This window comes from Vicugna pacos, chromosome 31 (assembly GCF_048564905.1).
Source record: "Vicugna pacos chromosome 31, VicPac4, whole genome shotgun sequence".
In the NCBI taxonomy this organism is placed as follows: Eukaryota; Metazoa; Chordata; class Mammalia; order Artiodactyla; family Camelidae; genus Vicugna; species Vicugna pacos.
The window spans coordinates 15,993,661-16,009,774 of NC_133017.1; the positions used below are offsets into that span (position 1 = coordinate 15,993,661).

The 16,114-nt window shown below is 42.9% G+C and overlaps 1 protein-coding gene across 3 annotated transcripts in view; it reads right to left on the minus strand.

The window, feature by feature from the left end:
* MSRA (methionine sulfoxide reductase A) overlaps positions 1–16,114 on the minus strand; it is a 285,156-nt gene that overhangs the window by 86,648 nt on the left and 182,394 nt on the right. For all 3 annotated transcript variants that reach the window (XM_072952597.1, XM_072952598.1, XM_072952599.1), the window contains exon 4: positions 8,290–8,394. In XM_072952597.1, coding sequence (XP_072808698.1) covers positions 8,290–8,394 — 105 coding nt within the window. The remainder of the gene's footprint in view (positions 1–8,289; positions 8,395–16,114) is intronic.

Sequence of the window (16,114 nt, forward strand, 5' to 3'; positions counted from 1 at the left end):
AAGTAATGTAATTCTTCTGACTTCATTTCTTCTTATTGATTTTGTATCATTTCAGGAATTGATCAGCAAAGTTTAAACAATTTCACCACTCCTGTCTAAAAGATGTAGAATTCTTCCTGGCTGAAAGTTTTCAAAAGCCTATGTGAACTTACTGACCCAATCACATCCTTCAAAAGAAATTCTTGGCTCCCTGCTCTTTGTATAGGCTGCCAAAAGATATTAGCATTTCTAACTTCTGCTACCACACTATTCGATACAAAGACATTTGATTTACAGCCTTAAAAAAACAGCCCATTTGAACTTCTTCATCTTGAAAATCCTTAACAGGATTATAAAACAGGATTTAATGGGTATTACAAGGAGCTCGTGAGGACAGAAACTCTTCCGTGGATAATGTGCTGCTGTTTCCGGTCATGGCATGCTTTCTGTTGGCTCTTGTAACATGTGTAATCTTGTAACAATGTAGGACCACGTACTATACAACGGAAAGAATATAAGGTTTGAAAATGAACCCTTAGGTCCAAAACCCAGCTCTGACACATAATGTACTACCTGGCTCATGGCAAATCACTTCACCTCTCTGGGCCTGTCTGTTCATCTGTAAAATGGGTCTAAGACCACCTACTCACAGGTTACTCTGGGATCAAATGGGGTTACATGCACATAAGAACCTAGCACCACGCCCAGCCCAGACTAAACACCCAGTAGGAGTCTTGCATTGAGTCTGGAGGCACCAAACCCTTAAAGCACTAGAAAGGCAGAGGAAAAATGTTAAACGTAAGCCCTACAGGATTACATGAGAGAGGGATTTGAAAGTGCAAATAGCACATTTGCAAATACAAAGACACTACGTACATGTGTGATAATGTTATGCGTGGAAAAGTATGACTGAAAGAACAATTAATAAAGAAAAATATCAGTTAAATTCTTTGTTTCTTTTCTTTTCTTTTTTTATCTGTTTCTGAAATTCTTAAAAGAATGAAATCCCTTTCAGAATTCATAATGCTGGGTTTGGGTTGTTTTTGCATTTTATGTGTGTGCAGCTGTTTCTGCACTGTAAGTACGCACATCTGCTCATTAGCAATACAATATCATTCCCACTGTCTAATTATTTGCAGATGATAGATTTCTTGTACATGGTCTAAAAAAAGGACAGTCCTTCAAAAACTAGTGACTTATTTTTTAAAAACTAACTTAAAAGGGTCAGCACAACCAAGTTCAGATATTAATTTGGCAAGTTCAAATATACGAACATCAGCTCTTAATTGCCAACTTGATGAGAAACAGAAGGAAACTAGGATTTTTCTGTCTCCAATTAATGTTTCCCAGTAGACAGCACAGGGCTGGGGGGAGTCGAGGGGGTGCTGGCCTCTCTGCCGTGCACCTGAAAGAGGCTATGAAGCAAATCTGCTGGAGATGGGATGGACAAACGCCATCCCTGATTCTCTGGGGGCCTCCTGGGAGCAACACACCTCGAGCAATGCTTCACAGTGAGAGGTGAGATGTGGGGTCCAAGGGCACTGAATGGAGAAGAGTCCTGGGGGGTCTCGAGTTCCAACCACAGGCTGAGGAACCACATTAATCTCCTGCTCTTGGCTCTGAGGGTAAGGCAGCCAGCCAGGGTGTGTGGTCCTGGGGCTCCAGGAAACCCAGCACCAGAGACAGTGCGGCCACGGAGCCACACGAAGCCACTGAGGACAACTGGGAAGCTCCCTGTGGGAGGGTGGGGGGTGGGCACGGGAGGGAAAGGGGTACTGAGTTGCTGACTGAGGATAAAGGATTTGGACCAAGTGTAGGAAATGATCTGGAGTATGCAGAATATGAGATGGGAAAAATGAGAGAGAAAAAATGGAGAAATACTGGGATTCGAAAGAGAGCAAGGCAAACAAATGGGGGCTGGTGAAACGGCTCTTCCTCGGGCAGGATGAGCCCAGTGGCCGTGATACATGGCGAGCTTACCCTCTGCCTGGCACTGGGCTCTGCCCAACAGACCACGTTCCTGCACCCACCCTGATACACACTGATGGGGTAGGAACCATTTTACAGATGGGAAAAACTGAGGTCCCCTCACTCATTTGTTTAATGAGAAAATACTGAAGATGGAGCTGATTTTGCAGAAGAGGAGCAGTTAATAAACGAGTAAACAGATAAATCATTCCGCTTCGCAATAAGTGTTACGAAGAAGCAGGGGAACTGTGGTAGCGAAATCTGGGAGGAGGCTGCAAAGTCTCTCTAGCTGAGTCGGGAAGGGGCAAGACAGGCCGGTCAGAGGGGAGAAAAGGAGAGCAAGGACCCTGGTGGCCAGGTGGAGATGGAGGCGACGAGTGATGTAACTTCCCCAGGCCACGCGGCTGGTATGCGGCAGACCTGGTTAAAGCCATCTCCTCTAACCCCAGAGTCCATCCTCTTAACAGATTTGATTAAAGATGTTTTAATTAAGGACACATTTTAATTAAGATCTTCAGAGGAGTGACTGTGAGTTCATCACCAGCTCATAGTTGAAGGCCGGTTCAGTCAGGATTACTTCAGCTGTTGTAGGGGGATTAAAAAAAAAAAAAAGACCTAAAATGAACCAAAATAAGAGCAGCTTAAAGAAGACTGTTCTTACAGAAAGAGCCCAGGCTGGGGTAGTGGCACTGGAGCCTTCTGTCCTGTCGCTCCTCAGTTACAAGGGCGAAGCCCTTCCCTGTGGTCTGAGACGGTCCATCATGACCTCCACAGGCCACCTGTGGGATGGGAGGACGAGGACAAGGACGAGGATGGCCTTTCCTCTCAGCGCACACAGCCCAGAAGTTGACACCATCATCTGTACGCACGCCCTGGCCGTCAGAATGTGAACACTTGGCTATACTTATCCATGAGGAGTCTGGGAAATGCAGTCTTGCTTGGTGGCTGCTTATCCGGCTAAAATTCCAATCTTTCAGAAGTGGGGAAATGGATACTGGGGTCAGCTAGCAGTCTCAGCCAGAAGGCCTCTGCCCCCTTGGGAGTGCACCAGAGCAGTTCCCCACCTGCGGCCACAGTCCCTGGGGAGTCCTGCGGCAACAAGAGGTCCCCAAACCCAACTGTGCAGCAGGCAAGGCCCAGAGGCTGCAGGATGCATCACGCGTGTGGGCATTTCCGTTTTCCAGAGGTAAGTGTCATGGTGGTGGGTAATAAAGCAGGCATGCAGTTTAAAGTATGATTAAATTTGTAGCAGCATTTCAATATATTTGCTTTAAAAGGTTATAAAGGGCATAAATCTGTCACATGGGGGATTCTGGAAAACGTTTCCGCTTAGAAGAGGTCCTCCTAGTCAGGAAGCATGGACCCCTCTGGTGTCGGGGAAAGAAAACAGCCCTGGGCTTCAGACAGAGCTGCGTCCAGTGACGTCCACATCAGGCAAGATGCTCAGTTGCCTGGAACATCGTTTCTTCCCTTCTGTTAAGTGAAGACAACGAACCGCAGTTCATAAGGTTCTGTGGTAAGGGTTAAATGAAATGACAGACATAAAGCATCTACCACTAAGACTGGCCCACAACAGGTGCTTTATAAATGTTCCTACTCTTTCCCCCAGGATGAAGGGGAGACAACAGGGTGGAATTGAGAAGCCAGATTTATGGGGTCAGGTGAGACAACGCTGAGTCTCTACATTGCGCACTTTGTACCTGTGGCTTGGCCCAAGGTTCAGAGTCTGTGCCCCGTATCCTGATGCAGGAACAGGAGGCCTGAAATGATGTAGCTCATGCATAGAGCGCTCATAGAGCAAGCTAGGTAGAGGGATCCAGATCACGCGCGAGAGGCTGGGGGCTTATCTGGTTCTTTTGATGACTGTGCCAGGCAGCAGACGTCAGGAGTTCCCTGTCCTCCAGCCTTATCACCGCCAGCAGCAGCCGTGTCACCACAAAATGAGAACACAAACAACGCTGTAATCTTTCCAACTAACAGGAAGTCCAAAACAAGCTTCGTGGGTAGAAAACTCCACCTCAGTAGGTAGAGGGTAAATATTTTCCCACAGAAATCAAGAATATGAAAATAAATAAATAGGTCTTCTGCCCATTTTTTGATTGAGTTGCTTCTTTTGTTTTTTTTTTTTAATATTAAGCTGTATGAGCTGTTTGTGTATTTTGGAAATTAGTCCCTTGTTGGTGGCATCATTTGCAAATATTTTCTCCCATTCTGTAGGTTGTCTTTTTGTTTTCTTGATGGTATCTTTAGCTGTGCAAAAGCTTTTAAGTTTAATTAGGTCTTGTTTGTTTATTTTTGCTTTTATTTCCATTACTCTAGGAGCTGGTTGGAAAAAATATTGCTGTGACTTATGTCAAAGAGTGTTCTGCCCATGTTTTCCTCTAGGAGCTTTACAGTATCTGGTCTTACATTTAGGTCTTTAATCCACTTTGAGTTTATTTTTGTATACAGTGTTAGAGAATGTTCTAATTTCATTCTTTTACATGTAACTGTCCAGTTGTCCAATTTTCCCAGACCTAGACATCTCTCCAGAGAAGATATCCAGATGGCCAACAGGCCACAAAAAGGTGCTCCATTTCACTAGCTAGTAGAGAAATACAAATCAAAACTATAGTGAAGTTTTACCTCATACCAGTCAGAACGGCCATCATTAAAAAGTCTACAAATAAAAAATGCTGGAGAGGATGTGGAGAAACAGGAACCCTCCTACACTGTTGGTGGGAATGTAATTTGGTGCAACCACTATGGAGGACAGTATGGAGGTTCCTTAAAAAACTAAAAATACACTTTCCATATAATCCAGCAATACATCCAAAGAAAAATGTATTTCAAAAAGGCACAGGCACCCCAATGTTCACAGCAGCTAATTTACAATAGCCGAGACATGGAAATAACCTGAATGTCCATTGACAGATAAATGGATAAAGAAGATGTGGTATATAAACACAATGGAATATTACTCAGCCATAAAAATGAAATAATGCCATTTGCAGTAACACAGATGGACCTAGAGATTATCATATTAAGTGAAGTAAGCCAGACAAAGAAAGATAAATATCATATGCTGTCGCTTTTATGTGGAATCTAAAAAAAAATTTATTTACAAACCAGAAATAAACCCATAGACATAGAAAACAAACTATGGTTACCAGGGAGGAAAGTAGGGGGGAAAGATAGATTAGGAGTTTGGGATTAACAGATACATATTAGATTAAACAACAAGACCTACTGTGTATAGTACAGGGAACTATAATCAATTTCTTGTTATAAGCCATAACGGAAAAGAAACCAAAAAAAAAAAAACCATGTATATATGTATATGTATAACTGAATTGCTTTGCTGTACCTCTGAAAGTAACATTGTAAAGCGACTACACTTCAATAAAAAATAAGAATAAAAATAAATTTATTAATTTAAAAAAATGAACCCAGTGAAATTGTACTGTTGTGCTGAAAAGGACACATCAAAAATGCCTACATCTTGCATGATACTTGAGCATTTTCAAGTTATTTTCACATGATTTCATTTAGTTCTTGTGACAACCCAAGAAGTATGCAGGATAGAAACCATCATCCCTTTTTGATAGGCGAGAAAACAGAGGTTCAGACTGTGTCTTGGCCAAGGTCGCGAGGTTGAGAAGAGGTCTCACTGGGGCCAGAACCCAAATCTAAATGTCACACTCTGCCGTGTTGTCTGGAGATCGGGGGAACTGGGGACCACATGGTCAGGAATGAGCCTGCTATCCTTGGGAGCCTGGAGGAAGTGTGTTTGCCCCATGAGTAAGACAATGCCAGAGAGGACCTATCAGCTTAAACAGTGATATCTGAATGCTTTGCAAAAGTAGTTTTGAAGCAAATTAAGAGACAAGACTATTCCACTTACTGGCCAATAATCTGTAAACTTCACCTGAAGCTAATCCATTGTGTCACTCTCTCAGGACTCACTGCCTGTTGGCAACGGAATAACAGGTCTCTGCCCCCTCCCCATATCCCTAGGAGCCCACACTTTCTGACAGCTCTTACCTACCAGCTTTGCTCCCTTCAAAACGGCGGGCCATGGGGATTTCCTCCTTCTCATTAGGACCCACACTGTGAGAGCTGCTTTAGTGCCTTGAAGCAGTGAGGGGTATGCAGGATTTTCTCTGTCTAGTCTGCGCCATGAAGATCTGATTTAATTGAAAGGGGACTTAAATTAACCTTAAATTCTTGCTGTTTCCACTACAGAAGACTCTTGTCATTAGCCAGAACCCCCACGCTTGCTAATATCATCTATATTGCTTCTCCCACAAAATGAAGTAAATTATAACTAAAAAATTTAAGTGGCCCCTGCAAATCCTTAATGACTTTATAAACAAGGCACTAAAGTCTTTCAACATGCTAATCAAAACCCATTTCTCTTGAGTTCTATTGCTGTGGAGAATCGTGAATAGCCCAAGTACATGATCACATCTAAGATCAATGCCTTCTTAGCTTTTTCTTCAAGTTTCGTCTCTTTGTTGATAAGTAATTCTGGTGCAGCTAAGAGCATGCCTCAAGCAGTTTTAGGAAATGTCTTACTCTTCTTTCCCAAAAAAACCTCGAATGGGCTATTGCTTCACTGACCAGAGTCTCCACCAAATCCAACACGCTGCTGTCTTTAGAAACATCCATTTTCGGAGTAAGAGCAACCGATCTTACACGCCTCCACCTCCCTCATCTGCTCTACTGGTGCTTTTCTTTTCTGGGCCACTCTGCACTGTGAAAAGTGACAGGAGTCACCATGAGGCTTCAAAAAGAGAAATTAAGAAGTTGTGGTCAGATGACCAAGTTCACCTGCATCCCAGCTATCTCCTGCTGCACACCCACCCTTCAGAGAGTGGACTGCAAATTCTTACCTCAGAAAAATGACTTCATGACCACAGGTTTTAGACCTTCAGATTTCCCTAGGAATATTAAATCCATTGATACCAGAGTTCTTCTGAACTCACGTTTTTGCTTTCATGTCCCAGGATTAATATATATCTTGTTTTAATTATTTCAGGTTAACACCTGGGTCTGTGGTCTCACATATATTTCTCTGAATGCTCATTTGACATCAGTTTATTGGGATTAAACTACTGTCTTCCTATAGGAACATATTTTTCCCTGTGTGTTAACCAAAAGGTCGGGTACTGCTGCTTATTCCAGACCACTTAGTCATCTAGCATCACTTAGCAGAGTACCTGGCAAAAAGAGTGGACCTCGCTGTAACGGAGAGCCTGCTCCTGGCCTCCTTCCAAGGCCTCCATCCTGGACCTGCCCTACCCTCACTGATCATTCTGCTATTCTTGCCTGAGCTCTGACCTTTACCCTCTGGCAAATCATCCAGGCACTAGGTGGAACCAGAACTTAGGACTCAGCACCCTGTGCTGCTGTGGTCCTGGGAAGGTTTCCACCACAAAGCACAACACACAGTTGGAAAAAACACAGCCATCCGTTCATCAGGGAACAGTCTCCTTGGGACGCCCCCAACCCCAAAACCTAACACCAAATGGAAAACATTTTTGTTAAATAGACAAATTGCTAAACGAACAATCTGTTTGTGGGTTTGCGAATATCACATCAGATACATAGGACTTTCCAGTTCCTAAGCCTCACAATATCAGATCATCACACTAGCAAAGCAGTGCTTATAAGGCTGTTAAGATGAAATCTGGAAATTGCTCCCTTATTGAATATTACAATGGTATTTGCCAACATGGGATTTTTGCTTGTGTGTGCATTCAAACAAAATTTCTGACCACCATTGTTTATAGCCGCAATATATGAATATCTGCATATAATAAATTCCAAAGAAGATAAGTGAAATATTTAAATAACTCAAGCATTGTAGACCCACTGATTACTGCATTTTACCTTTATGCTTTTTTTCTCTTTTAAATCACCCGCAGACATTTCAAAGAAAAAAGAAAGCTGATAACGTCAAAAAATGAGAAAGGCTAAATTCAGGGAAATAAAGGAACCATAAATCAGGAAAACTTTGGAGCTGCTAGAAAGACACTTTAATTTTGTAGACAAAAGACTGCATTAAGGAGGAATAATGCAATAATCAAAGGTGAACGACTCTCTATTGTCTGGCGTCCCTCTCTGTGGGAATTTTCCCACCCCTGACAGCTGTAAAGGGAGGAGGGGCGCACACTGTGGCTGCGCCTTTATTCTCTCACCCTTTCTCCCCCAGCCCCTCCTCTTCTCCGTCAATAAATGTCTGCAATCATATTCTTGAGCTCCTGTGTGATTTCAAGGTTCATCTCTTCCATGCAGCTCAAACACTAATTATCCCCGCTGTAATTAGTAAGATAATTAAATACTGGCTCACTCATCTACCTTGGGTCGGGTCATGATTCTCCCAGAAGACCTTGAGCAGCTCCTCAAAGCTGATGCGTTCTGGCTGGTACACCACTCGGACTACCTCTGCGTGGCCAGTTTTTCCTTGAAAGAAACAGAACATACAACCCAAATTTACTGACAACATCAATTTATTACACATTATTTGTTTCCGAAAAACCACTAGACAAAGGCTGAAATTCTTCCCTTTGAAGGCAGGGCGGGAGGCACAACTGTACATTGATAGTTTCATCTTAAGTCTCTGTCGCTGGTCCTTTTTTCCAGAGACGCACACTGCTGAGCTCCAGCAAGCTTCCTGAGGATGGTGATTTCTCTTCAATGTGCTCTAATTTTTTTTTTAATTTCATGAGAAAATAAACTCAGGTTTTCATTTTTTCTAATCTCACTCTTACGGAACCTTAAGGATCCAATCTAACATGGTGCTACAGATTCGAAACTACGCAAAGAGGAATAAGCCAATTTACTTTTATCATCACCCCATGCTGTATGTAGTAAGCTCAGCTGCACCGTGGAGGGAGATGGTGCCAGGTAGAGAAACCTGGGGAAGAAACAGGTTTAGAGCTCGTTCATGTTAGATAAATTTGTTAACGGAGGGACATATTTGCTGTGCTGTTAGCACCGAGGCAAGGGTCAGGTTCCTAGATCCAGCAGGGCGATAAGTGTTTTCTCAGCCTAATTCATCTCTGTGATAAACAATTCCTGTAGCAAACGCCTGTCTGCAGCCCCCACTGCCAGCCAGCCCCTTCTCAAAGGTGGTCCCCACAGTCCTGTGGATCAGGGAAGCGGGTATTTGCAGCATCACTCGTACCGATGGAATTCATGCCCTCTCTTATTTTACACCGTTAGAACATGGCAAATAATAGACCCCTCCAAACTAACCACATCTCTACATTTAAATTTGTTTCCCCTCTCTTTTCAGCCACCTGTGTGTAGGAAAGAATTGAGACTTGCCCACATAGGTAGCCGGCCTTTGCCTTGGCCTCTGATACCTGAAAGGAGTGCCCTTATTTAGAGAAGGGCCAGCCACACTAACAGCCTTTCGGTAGGGGTGCCAACAGTGTTACGGAAGCGGCTGCTAAGACAGAAAGACCAACCCTGTGACTGAGGGTGGGGGTTTTGAGCAACAGAGTATCTGTTGACCTGAAGACTGAGTCCAGCCATGTGAGCAATCAATCAATCACACCTCCATAATGAAGCCCCAATAAAAACTCTGGACACCGAAGCTTGGGGGAGCTTCCTGGCTGGCAATACTCTTGGCATGTCATCATGCGCGGATGCCAGGAGGGCAACACATCCTGACTACGTGGGAGATGACACGAAAGTTTCACGCTGGAACCCTTCCAGACTCTGCCCGATGCTCTCTTCTTTTGGCTGATTTTGATCTGTATCCTTTCCCTGTAATCAACCGGTGAAGATAACAGCTCTGGGGGAGCTCTGTGAGTCCTTCTAACAAATTACCAAGCCTCACGGTGGTTTGGGGAATCCTTTGAACTTACACCTTAGTTTGCAAAAGTGATTTCCCCCTGTGTTGGCGATGTCACCTTAATTCTGACAACCCTCCAGTGGTACTGGCAGTGAAGGTAGAAATCCCCATTTGTAAAAACAGGTACATGTAAGTTAGATTTGCCCAAGGTCACATAGCTAGTAAATTTCTGGACCATAACCTGAAAAACTACCTTCTGACTTCCGGTTCAGGGTCCTGTCCAATACATCAAAGCTGAGAGAGCAAAATGCGCTGAACCCAGAACAGGAAAGAAATCTATTCATTATCTTTAGTTTTTTAAAAAAAATTTAAATGTATTTCTGATGGTAGAAACAATAATTTGCAAACAACATGAAGCTTAGAAAATGTGCATCTGTATAAAAAAGAAAATAAAAATCACTTACACTTCTACCATATAAGACGAGTACTATGAATATTTTTACACATTTCTTCCTAGATACATACCAGATACACACACAAAACACACACTCACACCATGACACACAATTGGTTTTATTATAATCACTACATCAAGCTTTTTCTCCTTACCAGCAATACTGTGTTTTCTCATACCACTGAAATTTTTAGGAAATACCATTTATAATGACTACATTACACTCCAAAGATGGCCATACTGCTACTTATTCAACCATTCACTGTTACTGTGCATTTGGACTGAATCCCATTTTTAACCTATGAATATAAATGTTTTTCTACATTTCTGAGGCTGCCTCAAGCCTTAGTTACATAAGTGGAATTTCTAGATAAATGTTTCTAAACTTTTTTAAGTTTCCTGACACCTAGTGTCAAATTGCTACTCATTAAAGTTGACCCAATTTTTCTCCCAATTGGCAGCATATCCGAGGGCCAGCCTCAGTCACCATTACAGTGTTTTTAACTCCTACCAATTTATAGATGGCAGACAGTATCCTACCACTTTACTGCTCATGAATTTAATTATTAGGTTAAAAAGTCATGCTTATTAATCATTTAAATTTTTATTTGCTCTAATTTTTATGCCCTTTTTATATTAGGTTATTCGTATTTTATTCTTAATTGGTCAGTCTACATAATTTTAATTCAAATATTATAGTCATGCTAAACAATAGTCAATCTAAACAGATTTTATGCCAGGGTGGAAGGAGATAGGGAGGGATAAATTGGGAGTTCAGGATTTACAGATACTGACACCTATATATATATACATATAAAACAGAAAAAATTCAAGGTTCTACTGTATAGCACAGGGAACTACATTCAATGCCTTGTAATAGCCTATAATGAAAAAGCATATGAAAAGAAATACATATGTATATCTGAATCAAGATGCTGTACACCAGAAATTAACACAACACTGTAAATCAACTATACCTCAATAAAATAAATAAGTAAATAAAACCGGATTTTATGCTAATAGACATGAAAAGAGTGATGGTGGATTATGGGAAGATGATTCATTAATTATGTTATTGTAGAACCACCTTTGATCTACTTTAAAATCTTCTTAGTTTGTGTCTTGAAATGTTTAAATGAGTGATTTAACTGCATAAGTAGTAATATCCTATTACTCTGAATATTAAACATGGCATACAAATATGATAAAATATATTTGGTAAGAAAGGCATTGAAGCCACACTAGAACTATAAGCAAAAGATGTAAATTTATAGGCAATACACATTGGAAAAAATAAATGTAAATCAAGACATGAAAAATTTTCAACATTTTTAGTGATCAAATAAAAGCAAACAAATACACATTGAAACATTAACATACCATCGCTGACTTTAATGTAAGATGTTCTTTAATGCTCATAACAAAAGTTTTTCCAATTTTTCTCTATGGCGGTAAAGAACACATAACATAAAATTTACCATCTTAACCATTTTTAAGTGTACTGTTCAGTGGCACTAAGTATGGTCACATTGTTACACTACCATCACCACCATCCATCTCCAGAATGTTTTTAATCTTGCAAAGTTGAAATTTTATATCCATTAAACCCTAACTTCCCATTTCTGTCTTCCTCCAGCCCCAAGCAACTGCCATTCTATTTCTGTCTCTGTGAATTTAACTACTCTGGGTACCTCATATAAATCAGCTCACACTGTGTTTGTCCTTTTGTGACTGGCTTATTTCCCTCAACAGGAAGTCCTCAAGATTCACCCATGTTGAAGCATGTGTCAGAATGTCCTTCTTTTTTTAAGGTTATATAATACCCATTGCACTTTAATGCCACATTTGGTTTATCCATTCATCTGTCAATGACACTTGGGCTGCTTCCACCTTTTGGCTGTTGTGGGTAGTGCTGCTATGAATATGGGCAGACAGATATTGCTCACAACAGTTTACAACAGATATCATCCCCATTTTACAGATGAGGAAACCAAGGCATCTCCACAAAGTTTTCTCACATAACATCCCACAGCCAGTATGTGGCAGGGTCCAGAAAAGAGCCAACCAGGTCTCACTGAAGATGGAAGGATTAGCTCATTCTGTGTCCCCCAAGCTGGGCTCCTGAATATAGACACCTGATGCTATCACATGACAGCCAATGTCCCACAGGCAGTGGCCCAGGTGAGAAATCCCAGCTGTGGGGTAACTGACATCCAGGCTGTCAAGGCTGTTTTCCAGGATTAGGCTCTTCTTTTGTGGCACAGCATGGGGTCAGAAAAGAGCCCCACTCACCAGCAAACACCTTCAGGCATAATCTGTACACTGACATTATTTGTGGAGAGGTTTAGAGAAGCTTAGTTGTTTAAAAGAAACTACTACCATTAAAATTCAGGCTCCATCTGCATCGACAAACAGTGTGGAGAAGCCCTTGTCAAACTCACCTTTAAGTTTCTTTATTTTATTTCTCCAAAGCACAGAACTCTGTATAAAAATACACAGTGCAAATGATCAAAAGGATTAAGGGGCCAGGAACCACTCGCGGAAATGCCCACGTCTCCAGGAACTCGCCAGTGGGCTAGGCTAATTTGCTTCCCGAGACCAGTCTGCAAATAGTCTCTGGTGCTTCCAGAGATAAAAGGCTACATTTTAAAAGTACTTTGAGCTGTTTCTTCAAGTAACATCATGCAAACAGCATGATAGATGTGATGTGCAAACGTGCCTGTTAACAGTTCACGGCAGCATTAGAGACGCTTTAACACTGTCGTTCAAAAATACCTTGAAAGGAAAAATGAAAAGGATGAATGTCTTCTCTGAGCATTTCTCTGTTGCTTTACCTTGTGACCCCAAAGGGAGGTGAATGAACGCAGACGGGTAGACTATGGAAGTCATTCTGCACAAAAGTGTTCTAGGGGCAGAAAAATCACACATCTGCTGTGTGAGTAAGATGGTTCTCTAGGACGTTAGTCCCCCATCTTCTCAGTCTTCTGGCTTTCCAAACAAAGTCACTGTTCCTTGCCCCAGCACCTCCTCTCCTGACTTATTGGCCTGTTGTGTGGCGAGCAGAACAAGTTTGGACTCGGTAACAATTTCCCCACGCGAGCTGCCTGATCCAGGCACTCCACATTCCCACCTCCACCCCAGTTTCTCTTGCCTCCTCCCCCACCTGCAGTGCTCTTCCTCCAGCCATCTGCAACCCAAGTTCTCTCCTATTCTCAAGGTTCCCTCGGGTGCTGCTTCCTCCAGGAAGCCCTCCCTAAGTACAGGACTTTGAGAAGAGGCACGATGCAGGGGGAAGCACCGTCAGTGGGATCCCATCAGATCTACTGTGCTGAGATTTGTGCTCCTGGACTGAGTCAGGTCCCTTGAGGACCCTCCCTGGGTCTTTGTGACGAAGAGAGATGATGTGTGTAGCAGATAGGGTCCAGCAATTAGCACATAGAAGGGACTCAAAGAATGATCTTTCTCGTCCAAGCACCACTGATGCAGCGTCCCCTGACTCTTCCTGCACTTGGGATCAGTCACACACAGTGTAACACTTGGGTGCTGTCTGTTTTCACATGCTTGCTTGGTCTTTCCACGTACAAAGTAGGTTTCTGGAGGAGGAGGACCGGGGACAGGGCTGTTCTGTCATCCACCAGGATCAGGCACATGATCTGACATTAAGAAACACGTACAGATTGGAGGAGTCTTTGTGCTGAATGTTTCTATCACTGACTTAGCCTCCATCTGGGTGACTGTCCACGCTGGCCCCAGCATGGCTCACCTGCCAGAGGACCAGACCCCGAAATGGAATCACACCTTCAAGCCCTGTTCTGCCTTTCTGTCCCTAACACTGAAGTCTATGTAAATCTCACCACACATCTTCAAATGGACACAGCTACTACCTGGAGGAAGGCATTGGACACAATGAACACAACTGTAACACCTTACCAGAGGGTCAACGTGATATTTTCTTACTTATTAATGGATAAATATTTACTGAATGCCTTCTAAGTCCCAGGTGCCGTGCTGAGTGCTGGGGATACAGTGGTGGCAAAGGTTGCTGCCGTGACAACTAAAAGACTCCTGCAGCCTGGGTATCGCTTATAGTCTGAGTCGAGGTAAAGAACTGCTCTTTAGAGCAAAAAGACCCGATCTATTCTGTTTACCCTACAGGCAAGATGGAGGGGAGAAGTGAGCTACAGTTATTTTTTCATTAAATAATAACCATTCTTCAATTCCCCTCATCTTTTCCAGCCAACGAGACCAATCCAAACCATTAAACCAGATGGAAGAGCAAACACAGAGATCCAGGGGTTTGACGGGAACAGGGGAGGATGGAGGACTAACACCTCCCTTTCCAGGACGAGATTCAAACCACTACTTTTCTCCTGCTAATTAACTACAAAGAGGTAAGATGTCAGCTCAGTTTCATCTCCAGCTCCTGCAGACAGAAAATGTGATTTCCAACAATGTATTCATTATAAAAAAAAATCCTAATACATCAAAATTGGATGCCCTGTGGAGTTCATTATAGGATTTGAGGAGTGTCTATACTGTCATTTTATCTTGGCTTTCTTTCTTTTGTCTCATCAGTCACTTAAAGTGTCCAAAGAGAAATGTAAGCCTTAAAAAGCATCCCATTGATTGAAAAGTAAAAAAAAGAAAATACTGTTAGAGCAATTTTAATTTTTTTTTGGTCCACCATGGGGAGACGTTCTGGGGGATGCATGATCCTTCAGAGATTATTCTCTCAGAGGAGTACTAGAAACACATTTGAGTACTTCATCAAGAAAATTCCTCAAGAAAACAATAAACCATAACCATCAATTCTTCGTGCTACTGGCGGTTTCTTCCACAAAGCTCACTGGCAGGGAACTAGTCTAGGAGTGAGCAGCTCCCGAGCTTCTGCACCCACCCTGCTGACTGCAGAGGCTGGCCGTCACACCCTCTGACCTGTTTTTTTCCCAAACATGAAGTGTATGAAAGGATCTATGCAGTTGGCTGATCAATGCCTGTTTCCCAGACCAGCCCCAACTCCCACCAGACCATGAGACAGGCGGGAGCTAAGAGATGTTGGCAAAGCTAACCTGCCGAGTGGAGATCACGGCACCCTTGAGAACAGTTTTATTAAATGGCCTGATCAAGATAAAAACGGCACTGCACACTGAGAGACTATAACTTCTTGATGCTGCTAAATTACACCAAAAAGTCCAAAACGAGGCCTGCTTGCACCTTGTCATTAGCGGGCTACAGCAGAAGAGTGGTTCACCACCAGACGCCTTAGAGCCACGTGTAGAACTTTCTGGAAAAGACTCTCACCCTCCCACTCTGCCCCACGCTGGAATTCTGATACAGGAGATCTGGAGTCTGGCCTGGGCATAGGTGTCCTCACAAAGCTTGACAGGACTTCTGATGGAAAACCCAGAAAGGGAACCATGAAATCAGGCATTTGATGAATGAGGCAATACCAAGGGAGAGAAAACCAGGCAGGAAATTTCTTTTATCAAAGTCTCAGAATTGTAAGGGACACAAAAGGTCACCTAGCCAAACGCCGTGTTGTTCTACCCCATTGAAACCTCCAGCCAACCACGTCAAGCGACAGGGTGCGGGCTATTTCACAAAGCAGTCCAAGCCGGTGTGGGAATGTCCTGCCTTTACTGAGGCAGATCTACCTCCTTCTACTCACAGGGCCAGGCTATGTCTTTTGGGGTCTACTCACTCCTCCACAATGACTCTCGAGAAGGCTGAAGGGGGAGGACTTTGTAGGGTAGTTAACTGGGCACTGACTCTGGAGTCAGAAGACCTGAATTTGAGGGCATAATCTGCCAGATAAGCCATTTACCCTCTCCTAGTCACGAGTTCCTCATCTGTAAAATGAGGACGCTAACACTTGTCCCATCAATTTCGGAGTGTGGCTGAAAGCACTGAGTAACAGACATTAAGGG